Raw genomic sequence first — 15,270 nt, 5'->3', positions numbered from 1 at the left:
AGCTCAAACGACAGTCAGTTGAGAACTCTCCTGTGTGTCGTGACTCGGTAACGTACTGGCATCCCACTAATGAATAATTATGGCCTGAGATTAGGTACGCAAAACCGATGAACAAGTTGGCTGTTGCCAGTTCTAGGTCCGCGACCTGGGTCTACAGACAAAACTGGCGTCGCACCAAGCTAATGCTCTTATTGTCTTCTCTTTGTTCGCAGCCACAGCTCATCAACCTACATGTTGTAGGTCTTTTTGGAGCACAGAGTCAAGGCTCGTACAGCCAAGGCTCGACTCTTTTTTCTTACTTGACGAATTTCAGGGGAGACAAATCAACATCGACATAAAGTTGGCTTGCCGTTTATATTGTTGATAAATTTCTTGCCGCGAAAAGTTGATTTACTGCAAATTGTTCGTATCCGCAATCAATGCTGAATCAACAAACGCTGCAAGCAATCCGGTCGCTCTTCAGCTACTGGCAGTATCCTCCAAAAAAAGAAAAGAAAAAGAAAAAGAAAAAGAATTTTTCCCCCTGTTTTCCCATCTCCTTTCCGTTGCATGCTCGGAGTTGCTCGAGCTGTAAGGAAGAACGATCAGTTTTTGGATCCTGCTGAACACTCTCAGGACGACTACTCCGCGGGCAGGGATGGGCGATGGAGCATCCCCGCGTTCACATGCCTGCAACATGGGTGTCGTACAGTACTGACCCCGCCAACCCCTCCATAACGAAGTGGGGTCCCCAGAATCGAGTCTATCTGAGGTGAGATATTCGGGAGGCTCTCCGAACCCTACGGAGTACATAGCCGAAGAAATCACCGCCTTTCCCAAGCCCCCCCCCTTCTGAGTAGTTCCCTCTCTGTTCCGTGGATTTTTACTCTTCCGTCTCAATTTGGCCCCAAACGGGCAACCCGGTGTGGCCCTCGGCGTATACTCACACCCGGGGCCCGCGAACCGAACTTCGTCCTTACAGCACTCCATCAGCCAATTCCCTCCGCCAACCCTCCAAACTAGGTCCCCAAGGCCGGCCGGGGCTCCGTCGAAGCATGTCCGCCGACTTCTGGGCCGGCTACATCTCCGGCGCCGCGGGCATCATTCTCGGCAACCCGCTCGACGTGCTCAAAGTCCGCCTGCAAGCCGGCCTCACCGCTACCCCGCCATCCGCCGCCGCTCCGGTGACACCGACACCAGCATCCTCCAGCTATGTCCGCCCTTTTCTCCTCGGCACCGCCGCCCCAGTCCTCGGCTACGGCGCCCTCAACGCACTCCTCTTTGTCTCGTACAACCGCACCGAAGCATTCCTCAACCAGCTGACCGGAACCACCAGCGACGGTCAAGGACGCGGCACAAACCTCGCGACGACCTGGCTGGCCGGCGCCGTCGGCGGGCTCGCCACATGGGTCGTCTCCACCCCGACCGAGCTCGTCAAGTGCCGCGCCCAATTGCAGATCCCTTCTTCCCAGGCTCTCGCGTCGCTGGGAAGGGCAGGGGCAGGGGCAGGGGCAGGGGCAGGGGTATCCTCCCTCGCGATCACCAGACATATCCTCCGCACCACTGGCCTCCGAGGCCTCTACTTTGGGGGCACCGTTACCGCTCTCCGCGACAGCATCGGCTATGGGTTCTACTTCTGGGGGTATGAGCTCTGCTCGCGCTTGACGCCTTCTCTTGGCCCCTTTGAGCTAGAAAGCGGGGACAGCACCGGGGGGTCTGCCAGGAGCGACGCCATGCGCGTGCTCCTATGCGGCGGCCTCGCCGGCATCATCACCTGGGCGAGTATTTTTCCGCTCGACGTGGTCAAGACGAGGGTGCAGGCGCAGCAGTTGCCTCTGGACCAAAGTGGCTTGTCAAGCGACAGAGCGCCACTGCTTGGCGGGGAAGAGCGGGCTAGCGTTGCAGGAACGAAGACGCTGGGAGCGTGGCAGGTTGCGAAAGAGGCGTACCGGGAGGGAGGGGTGCGCGCGTTATTTCGGGGGCTGACTGTTTGCAGCATCAGGGCCTTTATTGTAAATGCCGTGCAATGGGCGGTGTATGAGTGGATCATGATGGAGCTTGGGCAGGGGAGGGAAAAGCAAGGGGTCAAGGACGACTTACGGGCTGTTGCTGATTAGACGCAGGGTTGAGCTTCTCTATTGATGATGGCGGATGGCAGAAGATAGACGGTCATATATATACCCGGGTTGGATGGCTAGTGAGGTGATTGGAGACACTCAGAATCATGAGTAGATCATAAATAGGGAAAATAACACAAAACGGGGCTGGCGATACCCGGCGATGGCTTTCCAGCCTGCAATCATTTTGAAAGAAAAAAAGGTCGGTTCTTAAAACGACATAATCCGGGAGAGCCGGATACACCATACCAGCACCAGGATGTAGTCACCGAACCGAAATAAGTATATATTCCATCCAGGTACCTAAGTCTGTCCGAACACAATATTGCGTAGAATCCCATGTCTGTACGCTATATCCCTCTAGGACCATGCGACAGTGCACTTGTATTCGGGGCCTCTGCCAAGGAAGGGGTTTTCACCATCCCGACGCTGTTCTTGGACCGCCACTCGCACACAAACGATGACCAGTTCCCCCCAACCACACACCCCCCAGGCTGACCAGCTAGCACAAGCCAGCAAAGCAACTGGACTGAACCCACTCATATCAACAAGCAAGCCAGTCCCAACGTCCATAATATTCACAAAATCGTGCTCATGCTGGCATGGTTCATTCATGCTGTTCAGTGAAGAGAAAGGAAGCAGAAAGAAAAGAACTGATAACTCTTAATCCGAAAACCCATAACGCCTAGGTTCTGCCTACCAAACCGTACCATTCCATGCTGTCAAGCAGTACCGGACGTGAAGGACATCGCTGTATCTACCCACTCGTGATGTCAACCTCAGCGTAATCTCCTTCCCTGCTCCAAACAGGCGAAGGCCAACCCAAGGTCGAGATAGCACAAGGTATCATCAGCTCAGCCATCACACAGCATCATGCCCAAACCCATTCCACCCAAATGCGTAACGAGGAAAAGGGAAGAGAACTGGGGAAAAAAAAAACAAAGGGGTATCTCCCAACCGTCACGCCAAATGCCGTGCCCACCTTCCGATGCAAATGCCCAGCTGTATGTATGTGTGCCTGGCCGATGTCGTTCACCGCCAACAAATGTCCAGTGTCTCCTCCCGTCTAGCCTGTTCCAACCGTGTCTAAGGAACACAGAGCGGAGGAAATCTGAAAATCCGGGAATAGAAAAAGTCGTCATCAAACCGCCGAGTGTCCTGCCTAAATCCCGCAATGAGGTCTCAAGTCCAAAGAAACCTGTCGTGTAATTCGTGCCATGACCAACCTGAGAGCCACGCCTGCTGTGCCGGTCTGGTTTGGCCCGGTATTCATCGTCGTCAACCGTCATTGTCATAAGGGTCATTAAATATCTTCTTCTTCCGTATGGTGTCTTGAGCTGGTTCTTGTATATTTCGTGAGATAGCGGAGAGCAAAGGGTTGCTGGTGTTGTTGGATTGATGTCACATCTCGCATCGCCTGAGAAGAAGCAGGGCGTGGATGATCGGGAGAATTAGAGCAGCCAGGTGCGCCGAGGGGCTCATTGCTGCCCCAGAAATGATCCGAAACCGATGGCTGAGAGCAAGGGTGAACATCGATCGAAGTGTGCTTCAAGATTGTTAGAACACATTGATCGAGACTTTGGAGCAAGCGAGTTTGGCGGTGAGAACCAGAGTTGCTGTTGTGTTGGCGCTGGATATGTTGAAAGGATGTGGACATCAAATCGGATAAGCGAACAAAAGTGCATGAAACCGAAACGTAATCAAGTGACTCTTGTCGGTCGGCTGGCATCACATGCCAATGGAGAATAGGGAGAAGATGAACCCCCAGACAGCTGCTGCAGACCATCTGGAATCAGGACCTGGCATCGAATGAAATCGATGCCATGATGGCTCGTCAAAACATTCCCCATGAGAGAGAGCAGCAAGCCGGATAGCAGCTCCAGATCTGTCGCTGCGACAACCGCAAAGGAGGGAGCTTACTGCTCCAATGACTCGATGGTCATGTCAAAAAGCTCCTCGCAGAACTCGTCGAGCTCAATGATCTTGAACTGGTGTTCCCATTTCTCGGCAAAATCAGGTTCACGCCAAGCTGACGAGATGTTGCGGCTCCAGCCGTACAGTTCAATGTTCCAGCCGAGCGCAAGCACCCGCTCGATGTTCTTCTTGAAACCATCAGAGTACTGCGCTGAGGCAGCATCGCCAGTAGCGAGAACCATGGTCGCAGGGCTGGGAGTATCCATGGCGCTCTGGAGTATCTTTAGGTGAAGGAGCTCGTCAACACCCTGCTCACCATGTTTCATTGGCCCGAAAAAACACTCCTCGCCTGAAGTGTCATGTCCAGACGTAGAAGCATCCGCGTCACGGGGTCCAGCCTTCGGTTTGCGCTTGCGCACAGGCGAAGAAGCAGGCTTGGGAACGCGCTCGAGGATATTCATCTCGTACTTCAGCTCTTGAGCCTGAATCATGTATCCAGGCCAACGCTTGTTGTACGAGTTGGTCAAAGAACCTGCCACGATCCTCTTGGCAACATTTCGGTCGCGGGTGAGGATCGTGTCAAAATTCTTGAACGAGAATGCTGGGGCCATGACTCGCTTGTTGATGGAGAGACCGCGGCTCTCCTTCATGCTGTCGTAGAAACCGATGATGATGTTGGAAAGATCGATGAAAATGTGTATGGGGTTACGAGCGACAGTGCCCAAAATACGATCGGAGCGCAGCTTGGCGTCGTCCAGCTTCAGGTCGCCAATCTTATGGCGAAGGTAGCGCTCCTTCCCACGTTTGGTGGTCCAGTACTTGGGAACCAGCTGGTTATTGCCCAGATTGGTATTAACTTCGTAGCACCTAAAACCCATCCAAGGCTGTTCTTTGGCCAGCGGGTACTTGTCTTTGATCTTGGAGTTTGGCAAGAACGGACAAGACGAAGCTTCGACCTTGATGTTGTGTCGGACAGCAGTGTCGATAACCTGAGCGGTGTGTGCGCTCAACGGACCAACTGCAGCCGAAAGGTTGGACGCATTGACAAGAGTGTTAGAGGCCGGCAAACCATTAAAACTGGATGGAACAGCAATGAAAGCTTGATCCAGGCCAGCGCCAAGGTGGCCGCTCGAGGCTCCATTGCCGAAGCGATCGAAACGTAACGCAGGGATCGGAGTCGCAACACCGGATTCATCCTTGAAACCCAGCTCCTCGGCAAGGCTAGTGGGAAGAAGCGTGACACCACCATCTGCTTCTTCGAAAAAAGCAGTCTCAGAATCAATGTCCGGCGAGGACGGGCTCTCGCCAGCAGAACAAGGCGGACTGTTCCAATAAGCGGAATCGGCAGATGTTTCACTACCATAATCCGGGAGGGAGCTGTTGGGTGATATAGACTCGGCAGCAATTTTCTGCTGAGGAGCGCTGTGGTTATCTCCAACGTCGCCAGGGTGAGTATTGAACGCGGTGTTTCCATCAGCATTATTAGCAGCCGGCTTGCTTAACAGATGATCTGCCAAAGTGGGATTGACGAATCGGCGAAAAGAGGTGTTGAGGGCCACGCCCTTCACTCGCTTCCTTCTGGTCGAGCGTTTACCAATACTCGAATCACCCGTGTCGCTGGTGTTTGATTCATCTACCGCGTTGTTGAAAGAACCGTTCTTGGGCGTGGGGTTGACCTGCTTGGGCGAGCCCGGAGTCTGGTCGTTGAAGCCCATCAGCCGTTCGTCCCTTGCAGCCTTCCAGCGAGCTTTGACTTTGTGACCCGCGTAGTCCAGAATCTTGTCGGACAGTTGATTTGCAGCTTTCTCAGCAGTCAAGGGATCCACTCCCCGCGAAAGCGCTTTCGAGAGAACCAGAGCTGCCGCGCTGTCCGCCTTGGGTTGTGCGTCCTCAATCTCGTTTAATAATTCAAGGAGGCGTGCTTCTGATCGCCGGTAGTTGGTTGATCGAATCATATCGATGACTTCAGGGTCAAGACGATTCACTTCGTCTTGAAGTGTCTCGAGTTTAACCGTGTTGTCCGGGCCCTGTTTCAGATGAAATTCTTTGGCAGGGCCGGTGAACAGTTGCGCCCGATCCTTGTTGGAGAGCTGCGTTAGGTAGTACGAGTGAACCGGATGGTCGAGAGAGCAGGCACGAGCCCATTTGGCAAGAAGATCGAAATCCGCGCCAAGATGACAGCCGTCGCGCTCGGCGCGGCCGAAATAGGTAGTTGATGCCATCGCGTTTCTCTCATCGGTTGAGGTTGGACGTAAGGTGCCGGGAATCATCCACGTATTTCTCGGACTGCGACAATGTTGGGTGAGATCGCCAGAATGCAACACTGGATCGCCCGATTGATCGAAGAGTGCTGCAGATCAAAAGCCTCAGATGTGAGAACCAGGAATTGACAACGTTTACTTGCAGTCGATATGAAAGTAGATTTGACAAAAACAAGAAGCCGGGATGATGCGAAGAGAGTGTTGTTGTGATCGGGGGAAAAGGATGGGTTCGCCCAGTCGGCAAATGTATCGATGAACTCGGCGATTGGGCAGCCCGATGGAAAGAGAGGAAACAAAGGGTTCAGGTTCGCGAGGCGAGGGTTCGGGATTTTGGCTCGCGCAAAAGCATGTTCAATTCTTGAAACTCAAATTTATTTCGCAAAGAAGCTGTCGCAGGGCGCAGGGTTCGGTGTTTTCCTAACGTTGGTGGGCAGGAACTCGGGTAATCTGGGGTTGGGAAGCAGTCGAGAGTGAAGCGAATCCAAGGGAGCTTGATGACTTGGCCAAAGTGGGGCTTCCCGGTGTGACTGGCTGCCCAACGCTGGGGAGGCCCGCAGAGCCGCAGAACCACTGCAACTCTTCCTCTTACACTATCAGCTTTAAGCGTCTCCGCTCTTGGCGGAAACGCTGTTGCCTCAGCTGAATCGCCACGTTTGCAACGCACCAGTTCAACAAATGCCATGCACCTACCAAAGTAAAGCATCATGTGACCTCATGCTATTCATCTCACATAAAAATCCGCATGGCGACCCAACCAGTTTGATCATAGCACGAAGCCTATCAGAATCATCTAACAACACGAATACCCCGCGTGCACTATCGAGTTCTCCTGATGAAAACGAGGCCGGGGAGCCTGGAGAAGTGTTCCCAGACCTGATGAGCAACTGGGCTGTGCATAATGCCACCTAATTGGGTGTTAGACCGCAACCACCTCCAAACTGATCAAAGACTCCCACGAAAGTGCCTTGTCGATGGCTCATAACTATAGAAAATAGTATTAAAAAATTTTACCAGGGGATACACCACCCCTTACTGGAGAATGCGTCAGCCGCGAATCGAACGCGGGGCCCATCGATGGCAACGATGGATTTTACCACTAAACCACTGACGCGGTTACAACTCAACAAGAGTTGTGTTGCAGTTCGAGTGTCTCCGAAGATATTCCCGCTCCGTGTTGTGTGGGTCTGGAGCGCAGGGTTAAATAACATATCAGCGAGGCAAGTGTGTGGCCCGACGCGGCCGCGCGGCCTCGTCCCATCTGCGCGCTGAGATGCAGGCGTTCGTTTTGAGATTCTCGAACAGAGTAGGACCACGAGAACGGTCATCTCGATGTTTGGTGTTAAAAAAAATTGAAGTATGCACAACGACTATGGCCAGGAGACGTCTTGAAGAATGAGACGCCACTGGCAGCAAGCTGCTCATTTCTGAGTCACACCGCGCTCGTTTCTACAGGTACGGCATCTAATACTGATTCCCGTCTCAGACACTTGGATTCGACTGTAACGGCCAAAGAATCCGGTTGGCAATCAGTCTGCTCCGCTCTATCCAGAGACACGTCATGTAGATGGGGTATATGTCCCTGTTCCTAAGTCCTGGTTTCCGAAAGTCTTTACGTCTTCCATGCCTAACACCAAGAAAGCACTGAAGCAACAACATTAACGCCGCAGGTAGTCGTGCCTGCCCCAGACCCAGCAGTATCCGTTCAGAGTGAACCCAAAGACACGCGTTCTCCCGCCGCATGATATCAATGGAGAAGAGATTGAGAAGAAAAAAACAAGGGAGAGGCGCTTGAAGAGATCTGGAAGAATGCAAGCGTAGAGCGCGTTCATCTCAGCCTCTCACGACGCTCCTCCGCCTCCTTCTTCCATTCCTCCTTCCAGCCCCTTCGATGAATCAGATCGTCGAACTGCTTTTCCAGGAACTCAGTCATCCCGCCATTCTCCTTGGCCCAGTTGACATACCACTGCAGGCTCTTAATCCGGCGTTCTTCCATGGTCATGTTCTTATGAGCCTCCTTAACCTCATGCTTGATGCGGTTCCAGTTCTCGATATCGCCAAGCGCTTCGTTGATGGTCTTGGTACCGCGATCAATCTCAGCGGCCCAGGCGACCAGGAACTTCTCGAGGGCGTCAGCCTGGCTCTTCCGCTCATCCTCTTGGCGACGCTGAGCCTGGCGCTCGCGGGACGCGGCGAGCTTCTTGTTAGCCTCCTGCTCGCGAGCGAGAGCTTCGTCGCGCTCCTTGCGCTTACGCGCGCGCTCGGCACGAAGCTCGCTAATGGATGCCAAGTGGCGGACGCTGTGGCCAAGGCCAGCATGCTGCTCTGCGACGCCATTGGCAGGGCGATTGAGCGGCGGAGCGGTAAAAAAGAGGACGCGCCCTTGTTCGTCGCGCTGGAACTGCTCACGGACGTCGGCGGGAATGGCGGCGTCAACCGGATCGGCAAGCGTGTATACCTCCGGTGCGCGCGGGACGTTGTAGACGTGACCGGTGTTAGCGTGTGGGTGAGGGGTCATGCTGGGCGCGGGCGAAGCCGGGGGTTGGCGGGAGGGTGTCATTGCTTGCGGTGCAGGATGCACCGGTCGATGATGCTGGTCGAAAGCCGGCGCGATGTGGGCTGGTGTCTGGTACTGCACTTGCTGTGGAGCCATCTGGGGCTGCACTCCATACTGCGGTGGATACGCCTGGGGTGGGTAATGGGGGCTTGGCTGCATTTGTGTCATCCCAGGATGTTGCGGCACGTGCATCGTCATCTGCGGTTGCTGCTGGAGATGGACGGGCGCCTGGTGAGGAGCAGGCTGCGGAACCGGTCGCGGCTGGAAGTGCTGCATCTGGAAATGAGCTGGCGGCGGAGTTGGCGGAGGCGCGGTCGCGGCGGGATGGTGGTAGGTTGGAGTTCCTGCCATACCAACATTGGCTTTGATTGGGGTCTGGGTTGGTGCGACTGCAAGCGGCACACGTGCGACCGCTACGGGTGGCGGATTAGGTTCCGGAGGAGGTGATTCCTTTTCAATTCTGTCAGCTTATCCCTTTCCTGAGAAATACCTGCAGGCGCAGTGGGATAATATTACGCGTGCGCAATCAGGGGCGAAATAGGAAAAACGAGAATTGAAGGAAGTGCGGGGAGGTAAGGGTCCAAATCTCAGACAGTGCAAGTGGGAGGAGGGTAAATGCCAGATGGCACGCACCGCCGAGGCGGCATGTGCGGCTTGAACCGTCTGAACCGCGAAATCTGCGGGGCTAGACTCTACTGAGCCGCAAGGAATAAGGAAAACGTAAACTCACATTCGGCTCCCGGGGGCGTCGATGTACTGCTCCAATCAAGGGTGGTGCGTTCGGGCTCCTCCAGGTCGGCTTGGGAAGGTCGTCGGTCTCTTTGGCATCGGCCTGCAGCAAATGCTTGATCGGACTGGGCACCTTCCGCATTGTCCGCGGCACATCGAACAGGTCCATTTCATAATCCTTGTCGCGCACCTCATCCGGCAGGCAGCTTGTCCAAGTCTTGATATCGTTGAACTTGAACTTCTCCTCGTTGTATCGTGCCTTACAGACGTAGACTGACTTGTCTGGCGGCAACCCACGCGGACGGCCCCTCGGATAGCGGGTGATGAACATAACAAAGCAGCGGTCCTCGACGTCTTCGATGCGGTGGTCACGGTACTGGCCTGTCTTGACGACCTCATTCTCGAAGAAATGCTTGTCGAACCGATGGACTGTCTGCTCGGGGCGGTAATACCAGCAGGCATTTACCCATTTTTGGCCATTGGCATCTGACCAAGTCCGGAATATTTGCGCGACAATGGGCTTTGACAGATCATTGGGATTTCGAATATGGACCCAGTCGCCTGCACAAGGTCAATTTGGTTCGCCCAGGCGATATTCAGGCTTGTGTACTCACCAACGCGCCATATCTCCCCTCGGTACTCGATGCAGGCCAGAGGCAGCCTCCCGTCCTCGTCCCGGAAATCTTCATCTGGTTTGGCCTTTTCCTCTTCGGCGAGAATACGTGCTTGCTTTGCTAGCTCGACCGCGTCCCGGTATACCTCACTACCCTCCTCGTTGAATTGTTTGGCATTCTCGAACATGAGCTCGAGGTCTTGAAGTGCCTGATCCACGGACTGATACCACTTTCGTTTATGTTTCTTCTTGATAGTGTCGAGGGCAATGGGATTGCGGATTGCGGCGTAGTACTCCGGAAGCTCGGCCTTATCTGGGAGCCTTTCGAAATGGAGGATGCGCAGCTGGCCATTTTCGTTCCTGAAGCGACGCAACCCCTTCAAGATCGCCTGGATACGGGCCTCGAGGGGTGTGAAAACCTTGGGCGGTCTGCCACGCTTTTTCTGAGCGTCATCGCCATCATCTCCGCCTTTTCTCGCACCCGATTGTCGGCGACGGCCGCCCGATCGGCGACGGCCGCCTTCGTCATCGGAATCCTCATCTTCATCCTCATCTTCATCTTCCTCATCATCCTCGTCGGCCTCTTCCTCGACATCTTCTGGCGGCGGCGAGTCCTCAAACTCAGGCAGCGGCCCTAGATCCGGAATCACAGCCTCCTCTGCAGTGATCACGCCCTCTTTTACCATTTCGGCAAGCTTCTCTTTGAAAACCTGCAAGAGGCGCCCGGCATCAGAGAAGATAGGGGCCGAAGGCCGATTATAGACCTGCGCATTGTGGCATATGCGAGTGACATCGTGAACAAATTCGCTAAACTTGGTATACGCCTTCTTGCCAAGTTTCGCCTGCACGACATTTTTGGTCAGTCTGGCAGTTGTTGGGGCAAATTCCACGCCTGAAACTCACCCTGATGGTGCTGAAAGCCATTGGCTCCTTGATCACTTCAAAGTAGTCGGGGAGGCTGCGCTTGTTAACGAGTCGTTGAAACCCGGAGGCGATCTCGTGGTCCCTGAACAGCCAATCAGCATCCCGTCGCGTCGCATAGGGATGTTAACGGGAAATCGAGACTTACTCCCCGTCGACCTTGATTGTGTAGCGACACAGATACTCGGACGTATCTCTGATGAGCTGCAGCAGGTTGCGCAATTCCTCTTCCTGCCGTGCTTGTTCGTCCATGTCATCGGGCTCTCCGTCGGCGTCTGCATCGGCGTCTGCATCCTGGTCACCATTGCCATTCACGACCATCTCGTCATCCTCCCTGTGGGCAGGGCTATCGGCGTCCTCCATCTCAACATCCTCGTCGACGTCGCCCTTTGCCTCGATGGATTCGCGCACCTCGATCGCGTCGTTGGCCATGCTGCTCCGTCGTTTTCGGGGAGTCGATCGCGTCGCGGTCGGAGAATTCTGAGACGCCTTCTTGGCAGGCGAGGTCTCGCCGCGATTAGGCCGTTCACGCAAGGTGGGCATCGCGGCAGAGGAGGCAGGGTTTCCGGGGCTCTTAAACGCGATGAGGGGGTACCTCAGCCGACCGAGCGAGTCAGTTGCGCCTTGGAAATCTCCACAGCAAGCGAGGCGCACGCAGCGAATGTTGAGCGCGATTGGAGCGGAACCATGCTGCTATCAGGTACGCGCTGAAGCCTCGATAGATGCTTAGCGCTTTTGACTGCCGATCCAGGTACGATTTTGGCCCGTGCACTAACTCTCAGGGTCCACAGAGTCATGGAAGCGGAGGGGCACTTGCGGAAGACGGGAGGCAAGAATGTTAGAGGGTGACCAGGATAGTTATAGAGCTCGGCTCTGGGTCGTGGTTTCAAATACCTGCCTGACATACCAAGGCTTCAGACGGCATTTCATTCCTTGAATGCCTAGCTGTTAGACCACCGAAGCAGCAAATCCTTCGTTTCTGATGATAAAACCTCAGCTCTTGCACCTTTGCAATATCAATGCTCCTTTCCGTCTAGTTGATCAGATTGGCAACTGGAACGGAGCGGTTCAGTTGCACTTCCCAAGGTCAAGAAGTCAACCCTTAACGCATACCCGGTGACGTCGGCTTCTCCATCAGTTCAAGCTAAGCTGTCCAGTTTGGGCAACTCCTGCCCAACGACCCCAACCATCAGCAACCTCGGCCCCGCAGCGTAGCTTTCACCAAGCTAGAAACCGATATCTAAGACATTCTCTGGATTGCCAGGGGGTTGCTGCTTGGCCTCATTCTTTTTCGCAAGTCCGGGATTGGAGCAGAGGTGGGTTTGCCATACCTTTTATTGATACCATCTAATGTATAGCGGGGGCTTTTACAAGACAAGATTGATGACTGATATTCTCTTCTTCCGAATTCCAGTTCTGCACTTGCACCATCTCTTCGGTATATATCAGCTTGAACTCTCAATTTCTCGGTCGAGGTTGCTGAACCTTGTGTAGCAGATTCAGACCCTACCCTTCGCCATTATCTCCCTTGATCAGACTCTCGCATCCTTGCAAAATTGCCGAGATAGTGGTCGTGCAACATGTTGATCCAGATCAGCCTCCGTGCGCCGAATGGGCAGTCGCGGGTTCAAATTGACGACGATGCCACGTTGAAGGAGCTTGTTGAACTCGTCAAAGAGAAGACAGGACTTGGCAACTTCTCCCTAAAATATGGCTACCCGTTGAAGAGCCTCGACATCAGTCCCTCGTTACAAAGCACAAGCATCAGGGAACTGAAGCTCAGGGGTGAGACTATAGTTGTCGCTCCTGTGGACACCACGCCACCCGCCCCTGCCTTGCAACCCGCGTCCGCGGAACCCAAACCAAAGCCTTTCACCCCAAAGGGGATAGAGCCTGATGAGACATCACTGGAATGGCCTGAAAGAGGGGGATACATTGGTAAGACCCACACTCACGGCGGCCATGTTCGTAACTAACAGAACCTCTAGTGCTCCGCGTCATGCCGGATGACAACAGCTGCATGTGTAGGTGCCCGTGTGTGCGGGGAAGCTACTTTCTTTGAACTGACACCTCCCGCAGTTACCGCTTTCGGGGGTGCCATTGGCCTAGAGAATCCATCCAAGACCCTCCGAGACCAGGTAGCCGATTACATCCTGAACCATCCCAATGAGTACAACAAGGCCATTCTCGGGGAAGAACCCCTCGTTTATACGAGTAGGATGCGCCAAATGGACACCTGGGGTGGAGCCATCGAGCTCTCCATTCTCTCTCACATATACAATATCGAGATCAGCTCAATCGACGTCAAAGTATGCCCCCCTCCCCTCCTCAAGTCTCTGGTTCTTCAGCTAACGCCGCTAGTCGCTTCGCGTGGACCGCTTTGGTGAGAACAAGCCCAACCGCGTTATCATCCTCTACTCGGGCATACACTACGACAGGATAGCGTTTTGCATGGATCTAAGCTACCCTGTCGAGGTGGATGTGACGCGGTGGTCGACCGATGATGAGGAAGTTCTGGACAAGGCACGCCAGTTAGCCCAGAGGCTTCAAAGCTTGCACTACTACACCGACACAACTGACTTTGTCATCAAGTGTGAGCTGTGCCACTGGATTGGACAGGGCACACGGGAGGCGGCCAAGCACGAAAGGGAGACGGGACATAGACAGTTCGGGGAGCTGCAGATTACCGACTGAGCTCGTGCCCGGGCCTCGTGTGAAGCATCAACTACACATGAAGCAGCGATCATTCGCACATTCTCACATGTTCTCTGAGTATCCGAGAATAGAAGCAGTCTTGAGGGTACGTCCTAGATAAAACCATCACGGCGAGTTCGGATATCCATGATGCAAGCCGGCAATCGGCGACTTTCCAACTTCCAATACAAACAACCACCCACTCCATGTTTCACCCTTGCTTATACATCAATCCATCGCCAAACCTGATCTCGCTCTTCGTCCCCGCATCCTCCAGCCGCATCTGCCCTTCTGTCCTCCCCGACTCGAATGCACAACGGCCCATATCCAGCTTCCCGACCGTGGACAACGGCGAGATATTGAAGTCAAAGATGTCCATCGGTAAGAGACAACAGGGGAGCCATTTAACCGGGGTTGTATACTTGGGAGGGAGATGGGAGCACACTCACGGCATGGCAATGTCACGGTCCAGTCTGTTCGCCGCAATCAAAGCGGCTTCGCGGGCGTTCCACTCGGCCGATGGTGCACACCCGAGAATTCCAGGGTGGACAAGCCCGGTGAACTTGGGAGGGATGTAAGCACTGCGAGCTGGTTATACTTTGGGGGGGTGGGGTGCCGGGGAGGGCTTCGAGAAGGGACAAACATACGCCGAAGGAGATATTTCATCTAAGAAACCGCCCTGTACTTGCAGTTAGCACCTGAGAGTAGCTCTTCGGGTGAGATCTGGTGTTTGACGGCCACCTACCGCATTGCGCCCGTCGAAGATCGCTGTGAATCCCCACGCCGGTCCTGAAATGGCTGAACATCCATGATCTCAACCAGGAGCAGATCGCCGGGCATGGATCCCTCGATTTCGAAGGGGCCGGAGAGATAGTGAACCTTGGTGAGGTCCACATTCTTGACATCGTCGGCCGAGTCATCGTTCTTGATCTGCCCCCCAGTCCTGGCATCTGTCAGTCAACGGCTCTAAAGTCTTGAATGCCAGGTGCTTTGCTTTCGAAGGGGCCTACCAGTCGAGGGACCAGTCGAGGGACTCAATCTTCACCGTTTCGCCGTCCTTGATGGTGCCCGCAAATGGGACTGTCTACGAGGTTAGACACTGTGGGGAGTTCTGACGAGGTGAAGAGACGTACTGTCGGGATGCCGCCTGTTCTGGGAGCTTGTCAGCGCAGTCTCCAGCTCGTCCTTGCTAGTAGACCACTTACATGGAGATACGGCTGCTCCTCAGCAGGTTTGTTGAAATCGATTTTGCAAATAGTTCGGATTCCAGTCTTGCCCATTGTGTTACAAACTGAGTCAAATTACGCTACTTGTATGTACAGTCAAAGACACGATCTTAGAATCGAACGCTCTCCAGAGCAGAGCCAGGCAAACCCAAGCCAACTTTGGAAGCCATCCACTTCTCTCCCCATCAGCAATATCACAACTCCTCAGCTATCAACTGAATCAAGTACCTACCCCGCATCCCCGGTCGGCCATGAGCAACTC

The 15,270-nt window shown here is 54.2% G+C and overlaps 6 protein-coding genes and 1 non-coding gene across 7 annotated transcripts; 2 read left to right on the top strand and 5 right to left on the bottom strand.

Annotated features, from left to right (window-relative positions):
• Positions 1 to 1,034: 1,034 nt before the first annotated feature.
• Positions 1,035 to 2,096, top strand: MYCTH_2067470 (uncharacterized protein; the record flags this gene model as incomplete). Its single annotated transcript, XM_003665455.1, has 1 exon — positions 1,035 to 2,096. The coding sequence occupies one exon, from the start codon at positions 1,035 to 1,037 to the stop codon at positions 2,094 to 2,096; it is 1,062 nt and encodes a 353-aa protein (XP_003665503.1).
• A 1,832-nt stretch (positions 2,097 to 3,928) lies between these two features.
• On the bottom strand, positions 3,929 to 6,401 carry MYCTH_2309349 (uncharacterized protein). Its single transcript, XM_003665454.1, has one exon. The coding sequence runs from the start codon at positions 6,230 to 6,232 to the stop codon at positions 4,013 to 4,015; it is 2,220 nt and encodes a 739-aa protein (XP_003665502.1). The 5' UTR covers positions 6,233 to 6,401; the 3' UTR covers positions 3,929 to 4,012.
• Positions 6,402 to 7,311: 910 nt separating this feature from the next.
• MYCTH_t139 lies at positions 7,312 to 7,382 on the bottom strand. Its single transcript has one exon. It is a non-coding gene; the product is annotated as a tRNA-Gly (tRNA).
• Positions 7,383 to 8,096: 714 nt separating this feature from the next.
• Positions 8,097 to 11,891, bottom strand: MYCTH_108504 (uncharacterized protein; the record flags this gene model as incomplete). Its single annotated transcript, XM_003665453.1, has 6 exons — positions 11,237 to 11,891; positions 11,071 to 11,173; positions 10,851 to 11,009; positions 10,169 to 10,610; positions 9,556 to 10,115; positions 8,097 to 9,275 (listed from the first exon to the last, which is right to left on the bottom strand). The coding sequence occupies exons 1-6, from the start codon at positions 11,629 to 11,631 to the stop codon at positions 8,097 to 8,099; spliced, it is 2,838 nt and encodes a 945-aa protein (XP_003665501.1). The 5' UTR covers positions 11,632 to 11,891.
• A 1,156-nt stretch (positions 11,892 to 13,047) lies between these two features.
• MYCTH_2309342 (uncharacterized protein) lies at positions 13,048 to 13,885 on the top strand. The gene is made up of 3 exons (XM_003665452.1): positions 13,048 to 13,112; positions 13,168 to 13,397; positions 13,450 to 13,885. The coding sequence occupies exons 1-3, from the start codon at positions 13,088 to 13,090 to the stop codon at positions 13,780 to 13,782; spliced, it is 588 nt and encodes a 195-aa protein (XP_003665500.1). The 5' UTR covers positions 13,048 to 13,087; the 3' UTR covers positions 13,783 to 13,885.
• MYCTH_2309340 (uncharacterized protein) lies at positions 13,886 to 14,304 on the bottom strand. The gene has a single exon (XM_003665451.1). The coding sequence runs from the start codon at positions 14,159 to 14,161 to the stop codon at positions 13,994 to 13,996; it is 168 nt and encodes a 55-aa protein (XP_003665499.1). The 5' UTR covers positions 14,162 to 14,304; the 3' UTR covers positions 13,886 to 13,993.
• A 144-nt stretch (positions 14,305 to 14,448) lies between these two features.
• On the bottom strand, positions 14,449 to 15,062 carry MYCTH_2129342 (uncharacterized protein; the record flags this gene model as incomplete). The annotated part of the gene is made up of 5 exons (XM_003665450.1): positions 14,449 to 14,461; positions 14,528 to 14,725; positions 14,793 to 14,862; positions 14,916 to 14,934; positions 14,988 to 15,062. 5 exons carry the CDS (start codon positions 15,060 to 15,062, stop codon positions 14,449 to 14,451), a joined length of 375 nt encoding a protein of 124 aa, XP_003665498.1.
• Between the last annotated feature and the right edge of the window lie 208 nt (positions 15,063 to 15,270).

The sequence above is a fragment of the Thermothelomyces thermophilus genome, chromosome 5, assembly GCF_000226095.1.
Source record: "Thermothelomyces thermophilus ATCC 42464 chromosome 5, complete sequence".
Lineage (NCBI taxonomy): Eukaryota > Fungi > Ascomycota > Sordariomycetes > Sordariales > Chaetomiaceae > Thermothelomyces > Thermothelomyces thermophilus.
This window is presented reverse-complemented; position numbering and strand designations above follow the sequence as displayed.

Coding starts and splice junctions, on each gene's coding strand:
- MYCTH_2309349 (XM_003665454.1), bottom strand. CDS start 6,232: ATGGCATCAACTACCTATTTCGGCCGCGCCGAGCGCGACGGCTGTCAT.
- MYCTH_2309342 (XM_003665452.1), top strand. CDS start 13,088: ATGCCGGATGACAACAGCTGCATGT. Junction 13,113..13,167: donor GGATGACAACAGCTGCATGT/GTAGGTGCCCGT, acceptor CACCTCCCGCAG/TTACCGCTTTCGGGGGTGCC. Junction 13,398..13,449: donor TCAGCTCAATCGACGTCAAA/GTATGCCCCCCT, acceptor TAACGCCGCTAG/TCGCTTCGCGTGGACCGCTT.
- MYCTH_2309340 (XM_003665451.1), bottom strand. CDS start 14,161: ATGGACATCTTTGACTTCAATATCTCGCCGTTGTCCACGGTCGGGAAG.